This window comes from Ochotona princeps, chromosome 2 (genome assembly GCF_030435755.1).
Source record: "Ochotona princeps isolate mOchPri1 chromosome 2, mOchPri1.hap1, whole genome shotgun sequence".
Lineage (NCBI taxonomy): Eukaryota > Metazoa > Chordata > Mammalia > Lagomorpha > Ochotonidae > Ochotona > Ochotona princeps.
The window spans coordinates 42,522,812-42,539,276 of record NC_080833.1 but is presented as its reverse complement, the minus strand read 5'-3'; the positions used below and the strand labels follow the sequence as shown (position 1 = coordinate 42,539,276).

Sequence of the window (16,465 nt, the reverse complement as noted above, 5' to 3'; positions counted from 1 at the left end):
TCTGGGCTAATCAGGCACAAGCCATGAAGAAGCCAGTCCATGTGCACCCCTCTTCCTCTTAACTCCCACCCAAGGGGTCTTGGGTTATTGGTCACCAAGTTTCCCCCAGATGCTGCAGCTCACTCCTACTGCAGGATAGGAGCATCTCAGAGCAGAGCAGGATCTAGATATTGTCCAGTTCAGGCTCCTAAGGCAAGACAGTGACTCCTCCTTCTGCTCTGTAAGTCAGGAAAGGGTGGGCTTACAAGGGCTCTTCTCAGCTTACACTCTAGGGCTCTACTTCAAGCTGCCACTGTGGGAGAGATGGCCTCATAGCTTGTTGCACCGAGGCTGAGTAGACTCGGGGAATACAGCCTTCCCCAACTAAAGTGCCTGCTGGCAAAGACAGAATGGCCCCATGGGATCTCAGAGTCTTCCCGGTCCTACTATACTTAATGCTCAACTTTTTGGGAGATGATTGGGTTCCAGTGACTCAGACCACTCCAGCCAAGTCCCAAACAAGAAACCAGGTTGGGCTCTTCTTTCTTTTAGGTACATGTATTGGTCTGACTGGGGGTTCCAGGCCAAGATCGAGAAGTCTGGGCTCAATGGTGTGGACCGGCAAACGCTGGTGTCGGACAATATCGAATGGCCCAATGGAATCACCCTGGGTGAGCCCTGCCATCCCCAGATTGGAAGCCTTTTCTAGTACCTGGTTCTCACCCCTGTCTGTAGCTCCATAGGTCTTGTTTCTGCATCCCCTTGTGGTACCTTTGTTCCCTGGTGATTGTTTCCTGGGCTGGCTTCATTCTGAGGCCTGGAAATGGGGGCAGGAAGGGGGGCCCTGAAACAGTGGAGGTCTAGTCCCAGGTTCCATGGCCTGCTCCTCCTCCCCCTTCCCCTTCTTCCTTCTCAAGATTTGCTGAACCGGCGCTTGTACTGGGTAGACTCCAAGCTGCACCAGCTGTCTAGCATTGACTTCAGCGGAGGCAACAGAAAGATGCTGATTTCTTCCAGCAACTTCCTGAGCCATCCTTTCGGGATAGCTGTGTTTGAGGTGAGCCCCCATAAAAGCAGGCCTGGCCTCGGCAGGAAGCTGATGCCCAGGAAAGGTTTGTTCAGATAGGCTGACTCCCTGATACTTTTCCAGAAGCTTATCTGTCTGCAGTTTCTGAGCTGCCTGCATACAGAGGTGGTTGCAGCTCACTGTCTGCCAAGGGGGTCTTTCCTGTGCTGTCTTCCTAAGACCCCTCCTGCAGGGAGGGGCTGTTTCCTTTCTCAGCACCCAGCCTTGTACCGCATATCCAGAAGGGGGAGGGAAAAAGGAAAACTCAGACCATTCTCTGTAGGAAATGAACTGAAAAGATGTTATTTGATTCATATATATATATATATATATATATATATATTTTTTTTTTTTTTTTTTTAATTAGAGGCAGAGGCTGAGAGGTTCACCTACTCCCCAGATGCCTGAAACAGCTGGGGTTGGGTCTGGCTGAAGTTGGGAGCTGGACACTCCTTCCCATATGGGCAGCAGGGACTCGAGTACTGGAGCCATCACCTGCTACATCCCAGGGTGTGCTTTAGCAGGAAGTTGGAATCGGGAGCAGAGTTAGAACTTGAGCTCCAACACTATGATACTAACTGCTGTGCTGACCACTCGCCTCATTGCGACAGTCTGGCTGATCATTGCCAGACCCTGAGGTCACAGAGCTCAGTCAGCATCAGGAAGCACCAGCAAGGCGGGGCGGAGGGTGGTGGTGAGTCAAGACGTGAACCCCAGCAACCATCTGCCCTGACGCATGAAGAAGCCAGAAGCAAGCACAGTCTCACACACCTCCTCCTCCCCGAGGCGAAGTCTGCTGCCCAGGGGAGGGAAGGCAGGGACCTGTGCCATGAGGCGGTCACTGGGGTATGGTTTGGACAGCATCACTTGGCATTCCTCACAGTACAGCCCTTGCTTCAAAAGACAGGCGTGTTTCCTTAATTGTCGACAAATGTCTTGTTAGAGTTACAAGCCAGTCTAGATTATCCTAAAATCTGCCAAGATCAGCAAAATTATACTTCAACACAACAAATGGCTAAATACTAAAATGAAATAGACACGAGACAGCTGAATGGTACCTTATAGCCATTTTAAGGTATATAGCAGCCGGTCCTGTATATAAACTAAAATTGAAATGTCAATGAGTTAATCATAGGTTGTGGTTAAGAACTTGCTTTTTTTTTTTTTTTAACATACTGGGTACTCAAAACCATGTCAATTCCATAATGTTGCAAATTGCTGTTGATGTTATATTGGGACTCTTAATTGACTGGGATGATATTCTACCAGCTCTAACTTCGGACCAGAAATGGTCTCCCCAAGAAACTGTTCAACCCATCTGGACAATAAGTAGCTGGACTCTATGCTTGGTATACGTTTGCAAGGAAAGAATCTTGATTGAATTTGAACTGTAATACTGCATCAAGGTGGAGGAATCCACCAGGGGGGAGGGGCGTGGAGAGGGGTGGAGGGATTCCCAGAGCCTATGAAACTGTCACATAATGCAAAATAATTAATAAAAAAAAAGACAGGCGTGTTTGAACACATGCATGTGCTAGAGTATACAGATGGCATGTGGGATGTGTGGGCCTGCATGTGCATCTGTAAATACACTAAAAAGCATGTGTGCTGGCTCCTGTGAGATCAATATGTATGCCTTTCTGTGTCTAGATCTGTGAATGACGAGGCATGATTGTGCCTGTAAGATACAGGTCTGGGCTTGTGTGCACTAACTGGGGACTGCTGTTTGTGTGTGTGTGAGAGAGAGAGAGAGAGAGAAAGGGAGAGAGAGAGTGTGTGTGTGTGTGTGCGTGTGCATGCGTGCGCACCTCCAGAGGCCTCATGAGGCCCTACAGGGCATAGCCCTCAGTGGTTCACACAATCCCACCAAGCTTATCTTAGTCCTGGGATCCAGGGGTAGTAAGAGTTCTTGAAACCCAACAGGTCCAGCTTGGCACCAGTGATGCCAAGTCACTTGTGAGGCCAAATAATCTTCTGAGATGGCAGGGACCCAGGCCAGAGTCCCTTGACAGAACAGAGGCAGAGTTCACTGTGAGTCTGTTAGCAGGGTAGCTCAGGGAGATGGCAGGGCAGTTCTTGTGATGTGGTTTGGGCTGGGCCGTCAGATGGAGGTCATGGGTGTAGATTCTAGACCCCCATCCTCTGCATCTGTACCTCACAGGACAGGGTATTCTGGACAGACTTGGAGAATGAAGCCATTTTCAGTGCCAGTCGACTCAGTAGCCTGGAAGTCTCCACCCTGGCCGAGGACCTCAATAACCCACATGACATTGTCATCTTCCATGAGCTGAAGCAGCCAAGGGGTGAGTCTTCCCCAGCCCCTGGTACCAAGTTCCCTGCCCTTTTATTTATTTATTTATTGCCCTTTTACTTTTATTTATTCATTTGAAGTGCAGCAAGTCATAGACCATCTGCTGTTCACTCCCAAAATGTCCACAACTGCCAGGGCTGGGCCAGGGTGCAGCCAAGAGCCTGGAACTCAAACTGAGTCTCCCACATGGGCAGCAGGGACCCAGACACTTGAGTTGTCCAGGTCCTGCCTCTCAAGATGCTAAAATTGGAAGTGGAGCTGGGACTTCAACCTAGCCACTCCCGTCTTGAGTTACCATCATCCCAACAGCTACATCCATTGGTGACCCACCTGTTGCTCTGTTTGCCCTTAGTTGCAGATGTCTGTGAGCTGAGTGCCCAGCCCAATGGGGGCTGTGAGTACCTGTGCCTTCCGGCTCCCCAAATCTCCAGCCATTCCCCTAAGTACACGTGCGCCTGTCCTGACACCATGTGGCTGGGCCCAGACATGAAGAGGTGCTACCGAGGTAAGAGTGCTCCCCAGGAAGGGGGGCCCTAGCAGAGCAGTGCCAAATGCTGCCCTGCAGAGATCGTCCCGTGGCCGCAGGGTGGTACAGGGAGCCCTGGTTTTATTCAACCTCCTCCGCTGCTTCATGCCTTTGCATTTAGAAGCATCTCTTTTCTCCTTTCCTTGAACATATATATTCCCAAAGCTTTCTCTTCACCCAAAAGAAAAATACACAGAAAACATTTTCAATTCTGTTTTGAGGAGTTTCTGGAGCTCCTTGAAAAGCCTGAGAATCCTTGCTCACCACAGCTCGTCACTGACCTGTGCACATGATTGTTTATTGCATCTCTTACCTGGAATGTAACCTCGTTTGCATGCCTAGAGAGGGTAGTTAGAGCTTCAGCCACATGTTCATTTCTCAGTCTGGATGTGTGGCCAGAACCTTCTGTTAGAGCATAAAGAGGCTGCATCATTCATGATTTTCAGGTTCAACTGTTAAAACTGGAATAAGAATTTAAACTCAATGGGGTAAACAATACATGTAAAGTTATTCCGAGTTTATATGATGTCCCTTTCCTGCAGGCCTTCACAGTGCTTTCGGCCTACCCAATTCTGCTGCATTGTTTTAATGAGTCACCTTATCAAGGTGAAGTGTTTAGGATTCATCTAAAAGGGGATCATTGGGGAGTGAATCAGTGGATGGAAGATCTTCCTCTCTGTTTCTCTTCCTCTCTGTGTATTTCACTTTCCAATTAAAAAAATCTTTAAAAATAAATCAAATAAAAATAAACGGGGATCATGACCCCTCCAGGATTAGTGAAGGCTTCCCAGTCATGACCTTTCATCTAAGCCATGTGGATGGGCTTCTGAGTATAATGCAGGCAATAGCTTAAGCACCAGAGCAACACAATTTTCGGTCCCAGTGACCTTTGTGGTGATTCCTCTCCAGCACCTCAATCTACCTCAACTACGACATTCGCCTCTACTACGACAAGGACAGCAGCCACCACTCCCAGAGCGCCTGGGACCACCGACCAGAGCCCCACCTACCAGAACCACAGCACAGAGATGGCAACCCTGGCAACCATGGTCCCAAGCTCTGTTGGTGTCAGCAGCACTCCCAACATCAGCCCTTCTATTCCTAGTTCTGCAACCAGCAACCACTCTCAGCACTGTAAGGGAATGAGTTTTGTATTCTTTCTTAACATGGGAGGGGTCCCAGAGATGGGGTAGTGGAGAGGATTGGGACCAAATGCCCCAACCAAGCCTGAAGACTTGTGTGTGCCTGTCTCTGGAGAGGAAACAGCTTGTGACTTAGGAGTGTTTAACTTAGGAGTGTTTAACTCCTCTGATATACAGAGAGCCAGCAGAAGTAAGAATCCTTCCCCTACCTACTTTGCAAGGTTGTCTGGGGATAGAGAAGGGAGCAGTGTGACCAGAAGTGCTCATGTCCACAGCCCCTGCTGACCCTGGGTGGAAGTTGTGTCTGTGTTTCCCGGGTTACTGGCATGTAGGGGTGAAGGTAGGTAGAAGGGAAGGAAGGTGTCCCCAGGTTTGGAAAACTCAGATCTGAGGGCCCAGCAGACAGCAGTAGCCATAACTGGCATGTCCATGTTCCTTCCAAACCCGGGGATGAGAAGAATTAAGTTCCACAATTACTAAGTCATCAGGAGCAGTAATTGTCAATGCTGGAAAGGTTCTATCTCATTAGCCAGCAAACACCTCTTTAATTGAGTTATCTGCCAGGAGGAGTTTGTTTAAAAGGATAAAGAATCTTTGGACATTTTTTCCGTTACATGGATGGCTCGGTAGTGTCTTTCTAACCGGGCTTGTTCTGCCAGTAGACATGGACTTCCAGAGTTGAATGTCAGACCCTGAAATGTAAAGAGGCAGGCAGAACATGTGTGAATTCCAGCTCTTCACTCCAGGCCCTCCTCACAAGCCTGCTCAAGTTCTAGCTCTTACATCACTGCCCCTGTTGGCTATGGCCTTGGTCAGGAGGGCAGCAGCATTCCCACAGTTAGCTTTGGAAGCTGGGTATAGCCAGATTCCCTTGGAATAACTTAGAGAAATGAACACACTAAGAAGATGGGATGTGGACCATCACCAAGGGCTGTCCTCACGGGGAGCAAATACAGACCACAGCTCCTCTTCACAGCTCAGAAGGTTGGCATGAGGCTCCTGGGGGTGGGGGTGGGGAATCCCGTGAGGGCTACCTAGTGCTAAACGGATGTTATAATGCAGGTGCCTATAGGAGTGAGGAGGATGGCCCAGCATACTTTGATTAGACACATTCCCTCTTAGAGCTTTCATATACATTGTCTTTTTAAGCCTCACAACCAACCCCCACCCCATTCTCAGCTCTCTGAACCAGGAAGGCTGTGCCAAGCATTGAGCTAAAGCATTTTCTGTGAATTATTGTATTTAAGCCTTACTATATCCCAGGAAGTAGGTAACATCATTATCTGCATCTTCAAGAAGTATCATGTTGACAAATTATAATAGATAGTAACTTGCTCAGGGTCACCAAGTAGTGAATAGCAGATCTGACACCTTGAATCCAAGAAGTCTGACCCAGAAACCTATGCTCTTGACTTTACTACACTGTGTCCCATTTTAATCACTTACAGAAAAAAAAATAATTATGCAGATGGACAGACAGAACACCAGAGAAAGCAGCAGACACAGTGCAGTAGGCACCGGCTGAAAAAGACAGCTGACCCATTCGGCAGTGTAAAGACCCAAGTGCTTAGTCCATTGGGCACAGCTTACAGCCTTCAGTCACAGAGAGTGCTGTAAGAAGGACTCAGGGCTTGGATCATGAGTCCTGGGCACAAGTCCCAGCTCTGCTCTTGTCAGTGAGTCCCTAAACAGTAAGACTCAGGTCTGTAAACTGGAGATGACCCCTGTCTGGCTGGGCTCATGGGAGTTCAGGTAGGATCTGGAAGGACTGCAATGTGGAGCATTAGCCAGGACCATCATTTCAGGGTGGGAAACACTTGGGTGGCCCATACTTGAGGCCAGTGACCGCTCAGCCTCATCTTGAGCATTAAATTTCTGTGCTTTGCAGATGGGAATGAAGGTGGCAAGATGGGGTCAACAGTCACTGCTGCTATCATTGGGATCATCGTGCCCATAGGTGAGTATGACCCCACGTCACTGGGGAGAGAAGAGAGGCCTTTCCAGAACCCAGTGGAAAATACTAGAAGGATAGAACGCTTAGCACACTCATCCGCTCTGTTGACTAGTTCTTCCCTGGCAACTTTCCTGTTACTTCTGATTAAATTTGCTTTCTTAACCTGGCCTTTCAGGACCTGGCCCAGCTTACTATCCATGTTTGCCCCCATTCCCTTGTTTGCACCGTGCACCCCAACAAAGTAATGGCCAATTTTGTGTGCTCCCTGGAACAGGGCTGTTGTCTGCTGCCCAGTTCCTCATAGTGGCTGGCACATGGGAGGAAACCAAGTATTTGCTAACAAGTAGAGCTGCTTGTGCTTTGAATAAATGGTATTGTCTTTCTTTGGTTTTCAGCACATGTTTATTAAGCTATTATGTGTAAAAGGGGAAAGGAAGGTGATGAAAAATAAATAAGACATGACTGTTCTACAAAGTTTACAGTCTTACGGGGAAGCTCATATGACATGGCAAGTCCTGGGATTCGTTGTATGTGCTGAGTCTGTATCAGTGCCAAGGAAGCACTTAACCGACATGGGGAAGAGGGGAAAGCAAAGGCTACGTGAAGAATCAGGAGCAATCCAAATAGTGAGGACAGTGAGCGCAAAGCCAGGAACAGGAAATGGCATGGAAGGATGATGGTGAGTTTGGAACTAAGAGTTTCATATTGTGAGACCCTGTGTAACAGAACACTCAGAGTGACAGCTTGCTAGCCTAAGAAAATGCTTGCCCCTCTGCCTAGCTCAGCTGGAGAGCATTGCCTCCAGTATCTGTTACTATACAATCAGCCCCCACCCCTGCAATTTCCACCCAATGCTGGGTTCAACTGACTACAAGTGGGAAATAGTTTTGGACAGAAAAGTTGCAATTTTTTTTTTTTTTTTTATATAATCCATTTTATTGTATTGTTGTTGACAATCTTTACATAGTTAACTATAGTTGAAGGAAAAACAAGAAAGAGAAAAAAAAAAAGGTTCAGGGGGATAGGGAGGTGGGCAATGCTATTATGTCCATATTGTTTCCATCATGTATCTGAGGTAAAAGGGGATATTGAGGGAGAAGCCCCACCCGGTTTCCCGCCCACCCCAAGTCCCGGATGTGGGGCATGCTCTGAGATATGTGCTCAAGTGGAGTTAATAGTTCTCCAGTTATGAGTCACTGCCAGTTTCGCTCGATGAGGTGGTCCACTGATTGATATGGTCCATCATGAAGTCTCCATTTGTCCCATATTTCGCTGCCAACATGTAGCTGAGATGAATGATTGTCCTATTCTGTCTTCTGTCTTTTCTTGGTTAGAATTCTGAGTCCAGCAGTTCAAGTGGGGAGATCTCCAAAGATACTTTGAGGTATTCCCAGATTAGTTGCTTGTATGTTCTAGCAAGCACAGGGCCCGGCACAGTCCATCACCCTAATCAGCTGGTGGTTGCAATTGCTGTGTTGGTTCTGTTTTCAGTCCCGAGTTGCACTGGAACCAATGGGTGTTGCAGTCCAGTCTGGTTCGGCCCTTACATCAACCAGTGGGAGCTGCAGCCTAGTTGGGGCGACCCACAATAACCCCCACCAGACCGCCCCCTACCCTGGTTTGCCAGTATGTGTAGCAGAAGACCAATCTGTCCCCCATCCCATTTGGCTCTGGTACTTGTCGATGGGTATTGAAGCTTAGTTTTATCTAACCAACTCAACCATCCAGCCCTCACAGATATTGTTGAGTACCTCTCTATCTAGCCATCCCAGCCCCCGTCCTAGTTTTCATGCCCTCCCACGGGAATAGTGACCCAAGAAGGGGGAACCCACTTTTTCCCTCCCAGGTCTCTCTGTCCCGGTTTATGCACTCTTTAGGTGGTCCTGTGATTTGACTCGACAGAATTAGTCCCCAGTGCCAGCTTCTGCCAGCTGATGCTGTGGCCCTGATCTAGTCCACATGCAGCGCACAGGTGTTGTAGCCTTGCTTAGTCGTGTCTGTCTCTATCCCAGCCAACACTCTCCAGTGGGAGTGGTTGTCCAGCGAGGGGACCAGCCCCTTAAACCCCCCGCCAGCTCTGCCCCTCCCTTCCTGGATCTCACGTGTGCTGGATGGGTGCTGCATTCATATCCAGTACAGGCAACCACGCCCTGGCGTTCCATAATGTGTACTGGTTTTGTCGCAACCAAACCCGGCCCATTCCACACTCTGTTCTGGTGATCGGATTTGCCAGAGGATGACATGAACTGATTCAGCCTGGTCTGCTCCTGACCCATGCCGAATGCATGCCAGTGGGAAACTTTCCATGGCCTATTCTGGGCTGTTTCCAATCATGCTTCTCGCGCTTACCTGCAGGGACTGTGTCCTGCCAGAGGAGTTGCCCAGGCTCCTCCATCAGAACCCCTCCCAATGCCAGATTTTGCGCTTGCCAGGGGGTTCTTGAGCCAACCCTACTCAGTTCACCTCCTGTCCTAGCAGGAACAGTGGCTTTTCCTGGCTGGCTTTCACCCCATTCTGACTCTTGTTGTTGGATGTTTCAGCCCAGCCATGGCTCGTCCATACCCACATACAGCTCACACATGGCTCAGAAGGGGATTGAGACCTAGCCTAGTCAGTCCCACATCTACCCTGTTTCTCCACAACACCAGATGGTGCTGGGATCTGAACCGGCCTGGTGCATCCAATCCCAGCCCACACTAGTGCCTCGGGTGGCTGCAACTGTTTCCTAGATAGAACGCAGCCCCCATTCCAGCACATACACCCCTTGGTGGGAACCTCATCCCAGCTGTGGCATCCCAGATTGGGACCGTTCCTAGCCGTAAATCACGCACCTGCACGTGGTTGCTCCGAGGACCATTAGGTGCCAGCCTGCTACACAAGCCGGAGCTTATCTTTTACTTGATAGGTGTTCAAAGCTCAGCATTATTAAGGGATTGGAAGTTCTTCAAAGGAAGAGTTACTGGCATTGGGAATCTTTAGGATTGGCTCAGATCCCAGAAACAGTGGGGTCACTCTAGAGCTATCTCAGCAGCGATTCAGATGTCCAATACCCCAGAGCTCCCCGGCCGGGCGGCCAGCCCGGGCCCAGCCCGCCATGAGCCATGGGCACATGGCGGACTGGGTTCGGGATCCGAGCTAGACGTCCTCTCCCGCAGCCCTCGGCTCGCCTCTGGCAGCCGGAGGTTAAATCCCGCAGGCCCAAGGTTGCGCCCCTCCCCAATCCCGTTCACCCACCGCCCAATGAGGGTGATGGGTGGGTCCCGGACATGCCCAGTCACGGAGGCCTCCCCCCTCGGCGTACTCACCCCAGAAGGAAGCAGGCCTCGCACCCAGGCATGTCCGGGCCCAGCCCGCCATGAGCCATGGGCACATGGCGGACTGGGTTCGGGATCCGAGCTAGACGTCCTCTCCCGCAGCCCTCGGCTCGCCTCTCAAAAGTTGCAATTTTTATACTAAATGTGCACAGACTTTGTCTTGTGGTTATTTCCTAAACAATACAATATAGCAACTATTTATATGTTATCACAAGTAACCTGGAGTTGACACAGGATGAGAGAATGACACAGGTCATTCTCTCTCCCACCCAATGTTTTCACACGGTGCCCTGTGTATCCTGTCACCCCAGTGTCATTCCCTGGCAGTGTATTGCAATTGTCCCTTCATCAGTTTATCTCCCATCCGGGCCCCTGAGGACCTCACAAACAAGGACTTTGTCCTTTGGTCCTGGGAATGCTTGGAATGGTGCTGAAGCCGTAAGTGAACTTTTTAAAACTCCTCTGTGTATGAGCCACTGTGCCATGTGCCAGGCATGCAGAGAAGAAAAAGGTGAAAGATTTACTGGCTTGCAGTGTTCATCATGTGTCACCATAAATAATCAGACAAGGTAGATGTCAGCCCATGCTGTGTCGTGCTGTAGTGGAGACAGACCAGCACAGATACACTTGTGGATAAGGTAATCCAGAGCAAAGTGATGCCTCTGGAGAAGATGCCACTTGAATTGGCCTTAAAGGCCTTCACCAGAGGAGGCAATGGTGAGACTATAACCCTAAGCTTATTTTGAGCGGAGTGAGTACATGTACAACTTCCTTCCCCTGTGCTAGCAAGAGGCCTGTATGTTCTGTTTGCTGGTAGAACTCCTCCTGATAGAATCCACACACTTATCTAATCTATGCTAATCTAGGGGATGACAAATGAGAACTACTTCCCCCTGGGGCACAGTGTCCTTCATAAGCTTATAAGCCTTTATTTACATTTCATCCTTTATAGATTAGCTTTTCACTCTTTTCTTATTTGCTATTATCTTATTTTTATTTGTAGAAATATTTACATGTAATGCATAGTAATCCTTTATAACATTTGCCAGTTTGTCTTAGCCTGACATTTGGTTTTCAAATTTGTTTAGGATGTCTTTACCCATGCATACATTTATAAATTTTCAATGTCAGCTTTGTCAACTTTTGGTTTTATGGTTTCTGGGGTTTGTATCTTGCCTGTATCAATCTGAATTATCTCCTGCTGTTTTCTTCCATGTTAAGCTGATTTCAGGGTTTAGATCTTAGTCCAAATGGTGATTTATTTTAGAGTATAGTATGAGGTGGGGATTTGGCAGATTTCTTTCCCACATACTTGTCTAGTTTACTTGAAACCATTATGAAGTAGACCATCCTTGTCCTTGCCTTGAATTGTCATTTCTATTATTATAAACTATTTGCCCATACATATTTTGGTCTGCTTCTAGATGTCTCTTCTTCACCCATTGTCCATTCCTACCTATCAGTAGCACAACTTGATGGTATGTTATGTTCACAACGTCTTCTTAGCTCTATTTTACTGTGACTCTTGAAAATAATCTTGCCAAATCTATAAGAATTATGATGTACTTTCTACTGAAATTGCTTTGCATATATAAATGTATGTGGGAAGGATTTACATTTTGTCAACATTGAAGCATCCCATCTAGCAACATGGCATGTATGTTGTTCAGTAGAATTGAATTCATATAGGATTTACACACTCTTCCTTGTTATGTTTTCCTAGGTATTTTATAGTTTTTGGTTGGGCTATTGTGCATGTGTTCTTACTCCATTAAATGTTCTAATTGATTATTTTTGATTAGAAAGAAAGCTGTTAGGGCTGGTGTTGTGGTGCAACTGGCAAAGTGCCACTTGTGATCATTGTGCTAGTTTCAAGTCCCAGCTGTTTTGCTTTGGATTCAGCTTCTTGCTAATGAGCCTGGAAAGGCAGCGGAAGTTACTTGGTAAGGGGCTGGTGCGTTGTCCCAACTGCCTTTCCAATAAACATAAATAATTTTTTTTCTTTTAAAAAAAGTTACTTGGTGCCCTGCCATGCATGTGTAAGATCAGGGTGGAGTTCCTAGCTCCTGGCTGGCTCATCCATGCCCAGATCTGGCTGTTTGGGCTATTAGTGAATCAAGAAATGGAAAAATCTCTCTCCCTCCTCCCCTTCTTCCCTTTTTCTGTCACTCTTTTTAATAAATCTTTAAACAATAAAAAGAAAACATTGATTTTATATTCTTTTTAAAGATTTATTTATTTATTTGAAAGGAAGACACAGAGAGAGGGGAAGAGAGAGATATTTTCCATTGCCTCTTTCACTCAGCAGCCAGGTCTGGGCAGGCCAAAGTCAGGAGCCAAGAAATCCATCTTGATCTCCCACATGGGTGGCAAGGGCCCAAGTACTTGGCCTATGTTCTACTGCCTTCCCAAGCTCAGTAGAAGGCTTGATTGGGAGCAGAGCAAGTAGGACCCGTGCAAACATAAAAAAAGCCATTGATAGTAATAGTTTGTTTTTTTCCTTTTCATATTTCTACTGTTCAATGTTTTAGTCTGGTCTTACTGCATAGCCAGATCTCCAGGATAAGAAATACCTGCAGTGACAACAGGCATCCTTGCCTTATTCCTGTCTAGTGGAATCTTACTAGAACAGAAATCTGAATCTTACTAGAACAGAAATCTCCCCCCTGCAGTGGTGTTCCTTGAGCCTTCACTTAAGCACATGGCATGACTGCTTACTCCCTTTAAGGGCTTGCCCCTCCACCCAGCTCTTCTGGAGAACACTTTCTCCTGTTTAATACATGGTCAGCTGTCCACTCTGCAGTGTCCACCAAGTGCTTGGTTCAACTAACTCACTGTGGATTGGGAATCTGTGAGGATACATGGGGACTGCATCTATTCTGAAGGTGTACAGATTTCTTTTTCCTAGCATTATTCTTCATACAATACAGTTTAACAACTATTTGTATAACACTTGCATTGCATTGGGTGTTATAAGCAATCTAGAGTTGATTTCATATCTGGGTGGATATGCATAGATCATATGTAAATATTGTGCCATTTTATTGTGAGTTATCCGTGGATTTGGGCCCCTCCTGGGGGGGGGGGGTGTGAAGGATGAATGCAGGAACAAATACCTTGCAAGTAGTAAGGGACAACTGTATTCCTGTCTTCAGGTCCTGCACTGTCCCAGTGTGTCCCCTTATAGAGATGCACCTCTTCTGGTGGAACACTCATTTTAAAACAGAGTGCTGTGTCCTCCAACTCTGGGAGAAAATGGTTTTCTCAGGGATCCAGCAAAGTAGCAGCTAGGGTAGAGGTTGGCCAAGAAATCTACTCATTGGTTCAATACATGCCAGGCACTGGGCCTAAAGATATAAGTAAGATAGTTCCTGCCCTCAAAGAGCTCAGTCTGGGTTGGGCTGCAGCTATGTTGAATAAGACACTGTGGTCTGGGGGTAGATACACATGAGAGAGCGGGGACGGCCCGGAGCAGTTGGGGAAGACCTCACATGTGACCTGCATCTCGACAGATGCTTAGTTATTGAAGGAAAGGAGAAATGGGAGGAGGACTTCTGAGCACCAGAAAAGAACATACAGATACAGAACTTGAGGGGGGGACTCCAGCGAAGAGGGGACAAGATAGACCCACCCCAGTGCCTGGGCAGTGGGCTGAAGCCTGCAGGAGCTGCAGTGAGCATGTCCCTTCCACAGTGGTCTTGGCCCTGCTGTGCATGAGTGGCTACCTGATCTGGAGAAACTGGAAGCGGAAGAATACCAAAAGTATGAACTTCGACAACCCCGTGTACCGGAAAACAACAGAAGAGGAAGACGATGATGAACTCCACATAGGGAGGACTGCTCAGATTGGCCATGTCTACCCGGCAGTAAGTAGTCCTTGTGGGAAAATTCACATCTGCCCTGCCTTCCATTTGCCTGCCCTTCCATTTGCCTTCCTTCTCCCCTTTTTCCCGTCCTCCCCTCATTTATCAAGAATCTACCATGCGCTAGATTTTGAGAAACAGATATGTGCTAGGGAAAGTTGTTGGGGTAGAACAGGTATTAGGACCATCTTAGACCTAACAGCTCTTCCTGGCCAAATGTCTTTAACTTGAATGCATGCCAAGCATCTCATTAGGTATCAGGTGTTTAAAACAAATAAGGAAGGTACCTGCTCCCAAGCACCTGCTGGGGCCTCTCAGACACTCATGCACAGTTGCACACTGTGCACCAAGTGCCATGGTGGAAGCTCCAGAGTCCTCTACCCTAGGAAACCCTCCCTGACTTTGACCCATAGCCCCCTAGGCCTCTCCATCACAGCACCTGACACATCATCATTCACTTACATTTTCCTAGTGGTCTTCCCATTAATTAGATGGAGATCTTTGAGGGTGGAATAACCTGTTTTCCTGGTGCCTAGCACAGCATAGCTAGTTTCCATGAAATATTTGTTGACCAAATGCTAAGCAAACATCAGCAAGGGAATTGTTAATTCTGCCTGGGGAATCAGTCAAGGAAATCAGAGAAAGTAACAGAACAGGTCTTTGAAAGATTAATAGCAGTTTTCCAGACCAAGAAAGGGAAATAGCACTCCAGAGGCTTGGGCAAATACTTAGAGGCACCAAAGATCATGACTTGTTGGGGGAGCAAGGGCCATGCAGTGGCTGGAACAGGGCATCATTGTTGCATAGCAGAGCCAGGGGGCTGAGTGTGACCACAGAGGTCATCCAGTCCATCCCCCTGTCAGGCAATCAGCAGCTTTGATCGCCCACTGTGGGCAGAGCCCTGTCTTGGGGAGACCAGAGAACTGGAAGACTCAGCCCCTGCCCTCAAGGAGCTTTTTGTCTTGCCGGGGGAACCAAGGTCACAGCTGCACCAACACCCGAAGAACCCTCTTTCCGAGCTGCCTGTCGTCAAGTGCAAGGTAGGGCAGTGCCACTCCAAGTCTGAGGGGCTGGTGAGTGAGGGCATGGACTCACGCAGGTGCAGCCAATCCCAGAAAGTTTTGTGGTTTTAGAAGGCTGCAAATTATAAGCTGGGTGTTGGGGAAAAGAGGAATCATGGGTTAGTCACAGACTCAGGAAATGGCATGTGTTAAGAAACTGACTGAGTACGGGGCAGGGCATGTAGAATCGTTGTTGAAGCAAATTGTTCCTGAAGGGTGGACATGGAAAATGAATCGAGCAAGTGAGGAGCATTAGCCGAGGGCCTGCACTGTTTTAAATTTGGCTGATCCAAGTAAACAGCTGCTTAGCCAATTTTAATCAAGGGGGCACAGTGGAGACTGAATTTGAAGTAAGATAACTGCCAGCCCTACCATGTGTCACAGCCCTATGATATTAGTCACTTCTTTCTGCTCGTTTTTATTTGTCTTAATGACCTCTGTTTTATTGTCCGTCTTGGGTTTCTAAAGTCCAAAGAAATATAGTACTTGTGAGATCGCTTTGTGATTTACAAAGCACTTTGCACATGTAAAGTAGCATTGTTTCTAAAGAAGGAAATGAGCTCCTACCAGCTGCAAACAATAGTAGAGTGAGGACACTGCTATTTAGTGACCGCCTACTATGTGTCAGACACTGATCTCGGTGATTTGCTACATTTACTCATTTTATCTTCACAGTAGCCTTATAAAGCTGGTATTTCTAGCCCCACTTTGTACATGAGGAAACTGAGACTCATAGGAATTGAATAGCTTGCTCAAGGTCATAGCCAAGAAGTGGCAGAACCAGGATTCAAACTCCAGTCTGTATGTACACAGAAGTCAATGTTGCTTCCATTCTATCATGGAGTAAATAGCCTTGAAGCTCTGGAAATTGATTTCTCAACAACCTGTTCCTTCCTCTGTCCCTCTCTCAGTTCTCTTATCGCTACTGGGACCTGTCTTTGGCCTAGAGATTTGTCTCAGAAACAGTGGGAGGGTGGCTGGATTAGAATACCATAGTCTCACATACCTATGCTAGGGGAGCACGGCCATTACATTCATGGAAAACCACAATGAAAAGATGATTTGAGTGGCAGTGGAGTCACTTTTTATCATATGTAGACACCACAGAGATGAAGCATATTTGCCTGGTTCCATTTTATACTAGGTAGGTTGAGGCAGAATAATATGAACCACATATATGTCAGGTACTACATTAAATACTCCATGTGCCTTATCTCATTTGATTCCCCAGCAATCCTATGAGGTAAGT

At 47.4% G+C, this 16,465-nt stretch overlaps 1 protein-coding gene across 15 annotated transcripts in view; it reads left to right on the top strand.

The window, feature by feature from the left end:
- The window catches only part of LRP8 (LDL receptor related protein 8), a 68,324-nt gene that overhangs the window by 47,478 nt on the left and 4,381 nt on the right, over window positions 1-16,465 (top strand). For 10 of the 15 annotated variants that reach the window (XM_004588683.2, XM_058655452.1, XM_058655449.1 and 7 more), the window contains 8 exons: window positions 532-650; window positions 897-1,036; window positions 3,207-3,348; window positions 3,709-3,861; window positions 4,792-5,016; window positions 6,913-6,981; window positions 13,986-14,158; window positions 15,019-15,195. In XM_004588683.2, the coding sequence (XP_004588740.2) occupies window positions 532-650; window positions 897-1,036; window positions 3,207-3,348; window positions 3,709-3,861; window positions 4,792-5,016; window positions 6,913-6,981; window positions 13,986-14,158; window positions 15,019-15,195 (1,198 nt within the window). The remainder of the gene's footprint in view (window positions 1-531; window positions 651-896; window positions 1,037-3,206; window positions 3,349-3,708; window positions 3,862-4,791; window positions 5,017-6,912; window positions 6,982-13,985; window positions 14,159-15,018; window positions 15,196-16,465) is intronic. The other 5 variants (XM_004588684.3, XM_058655463.1, XM_058655459.1 and 2 more) reach the window with 2 other exon arrangements.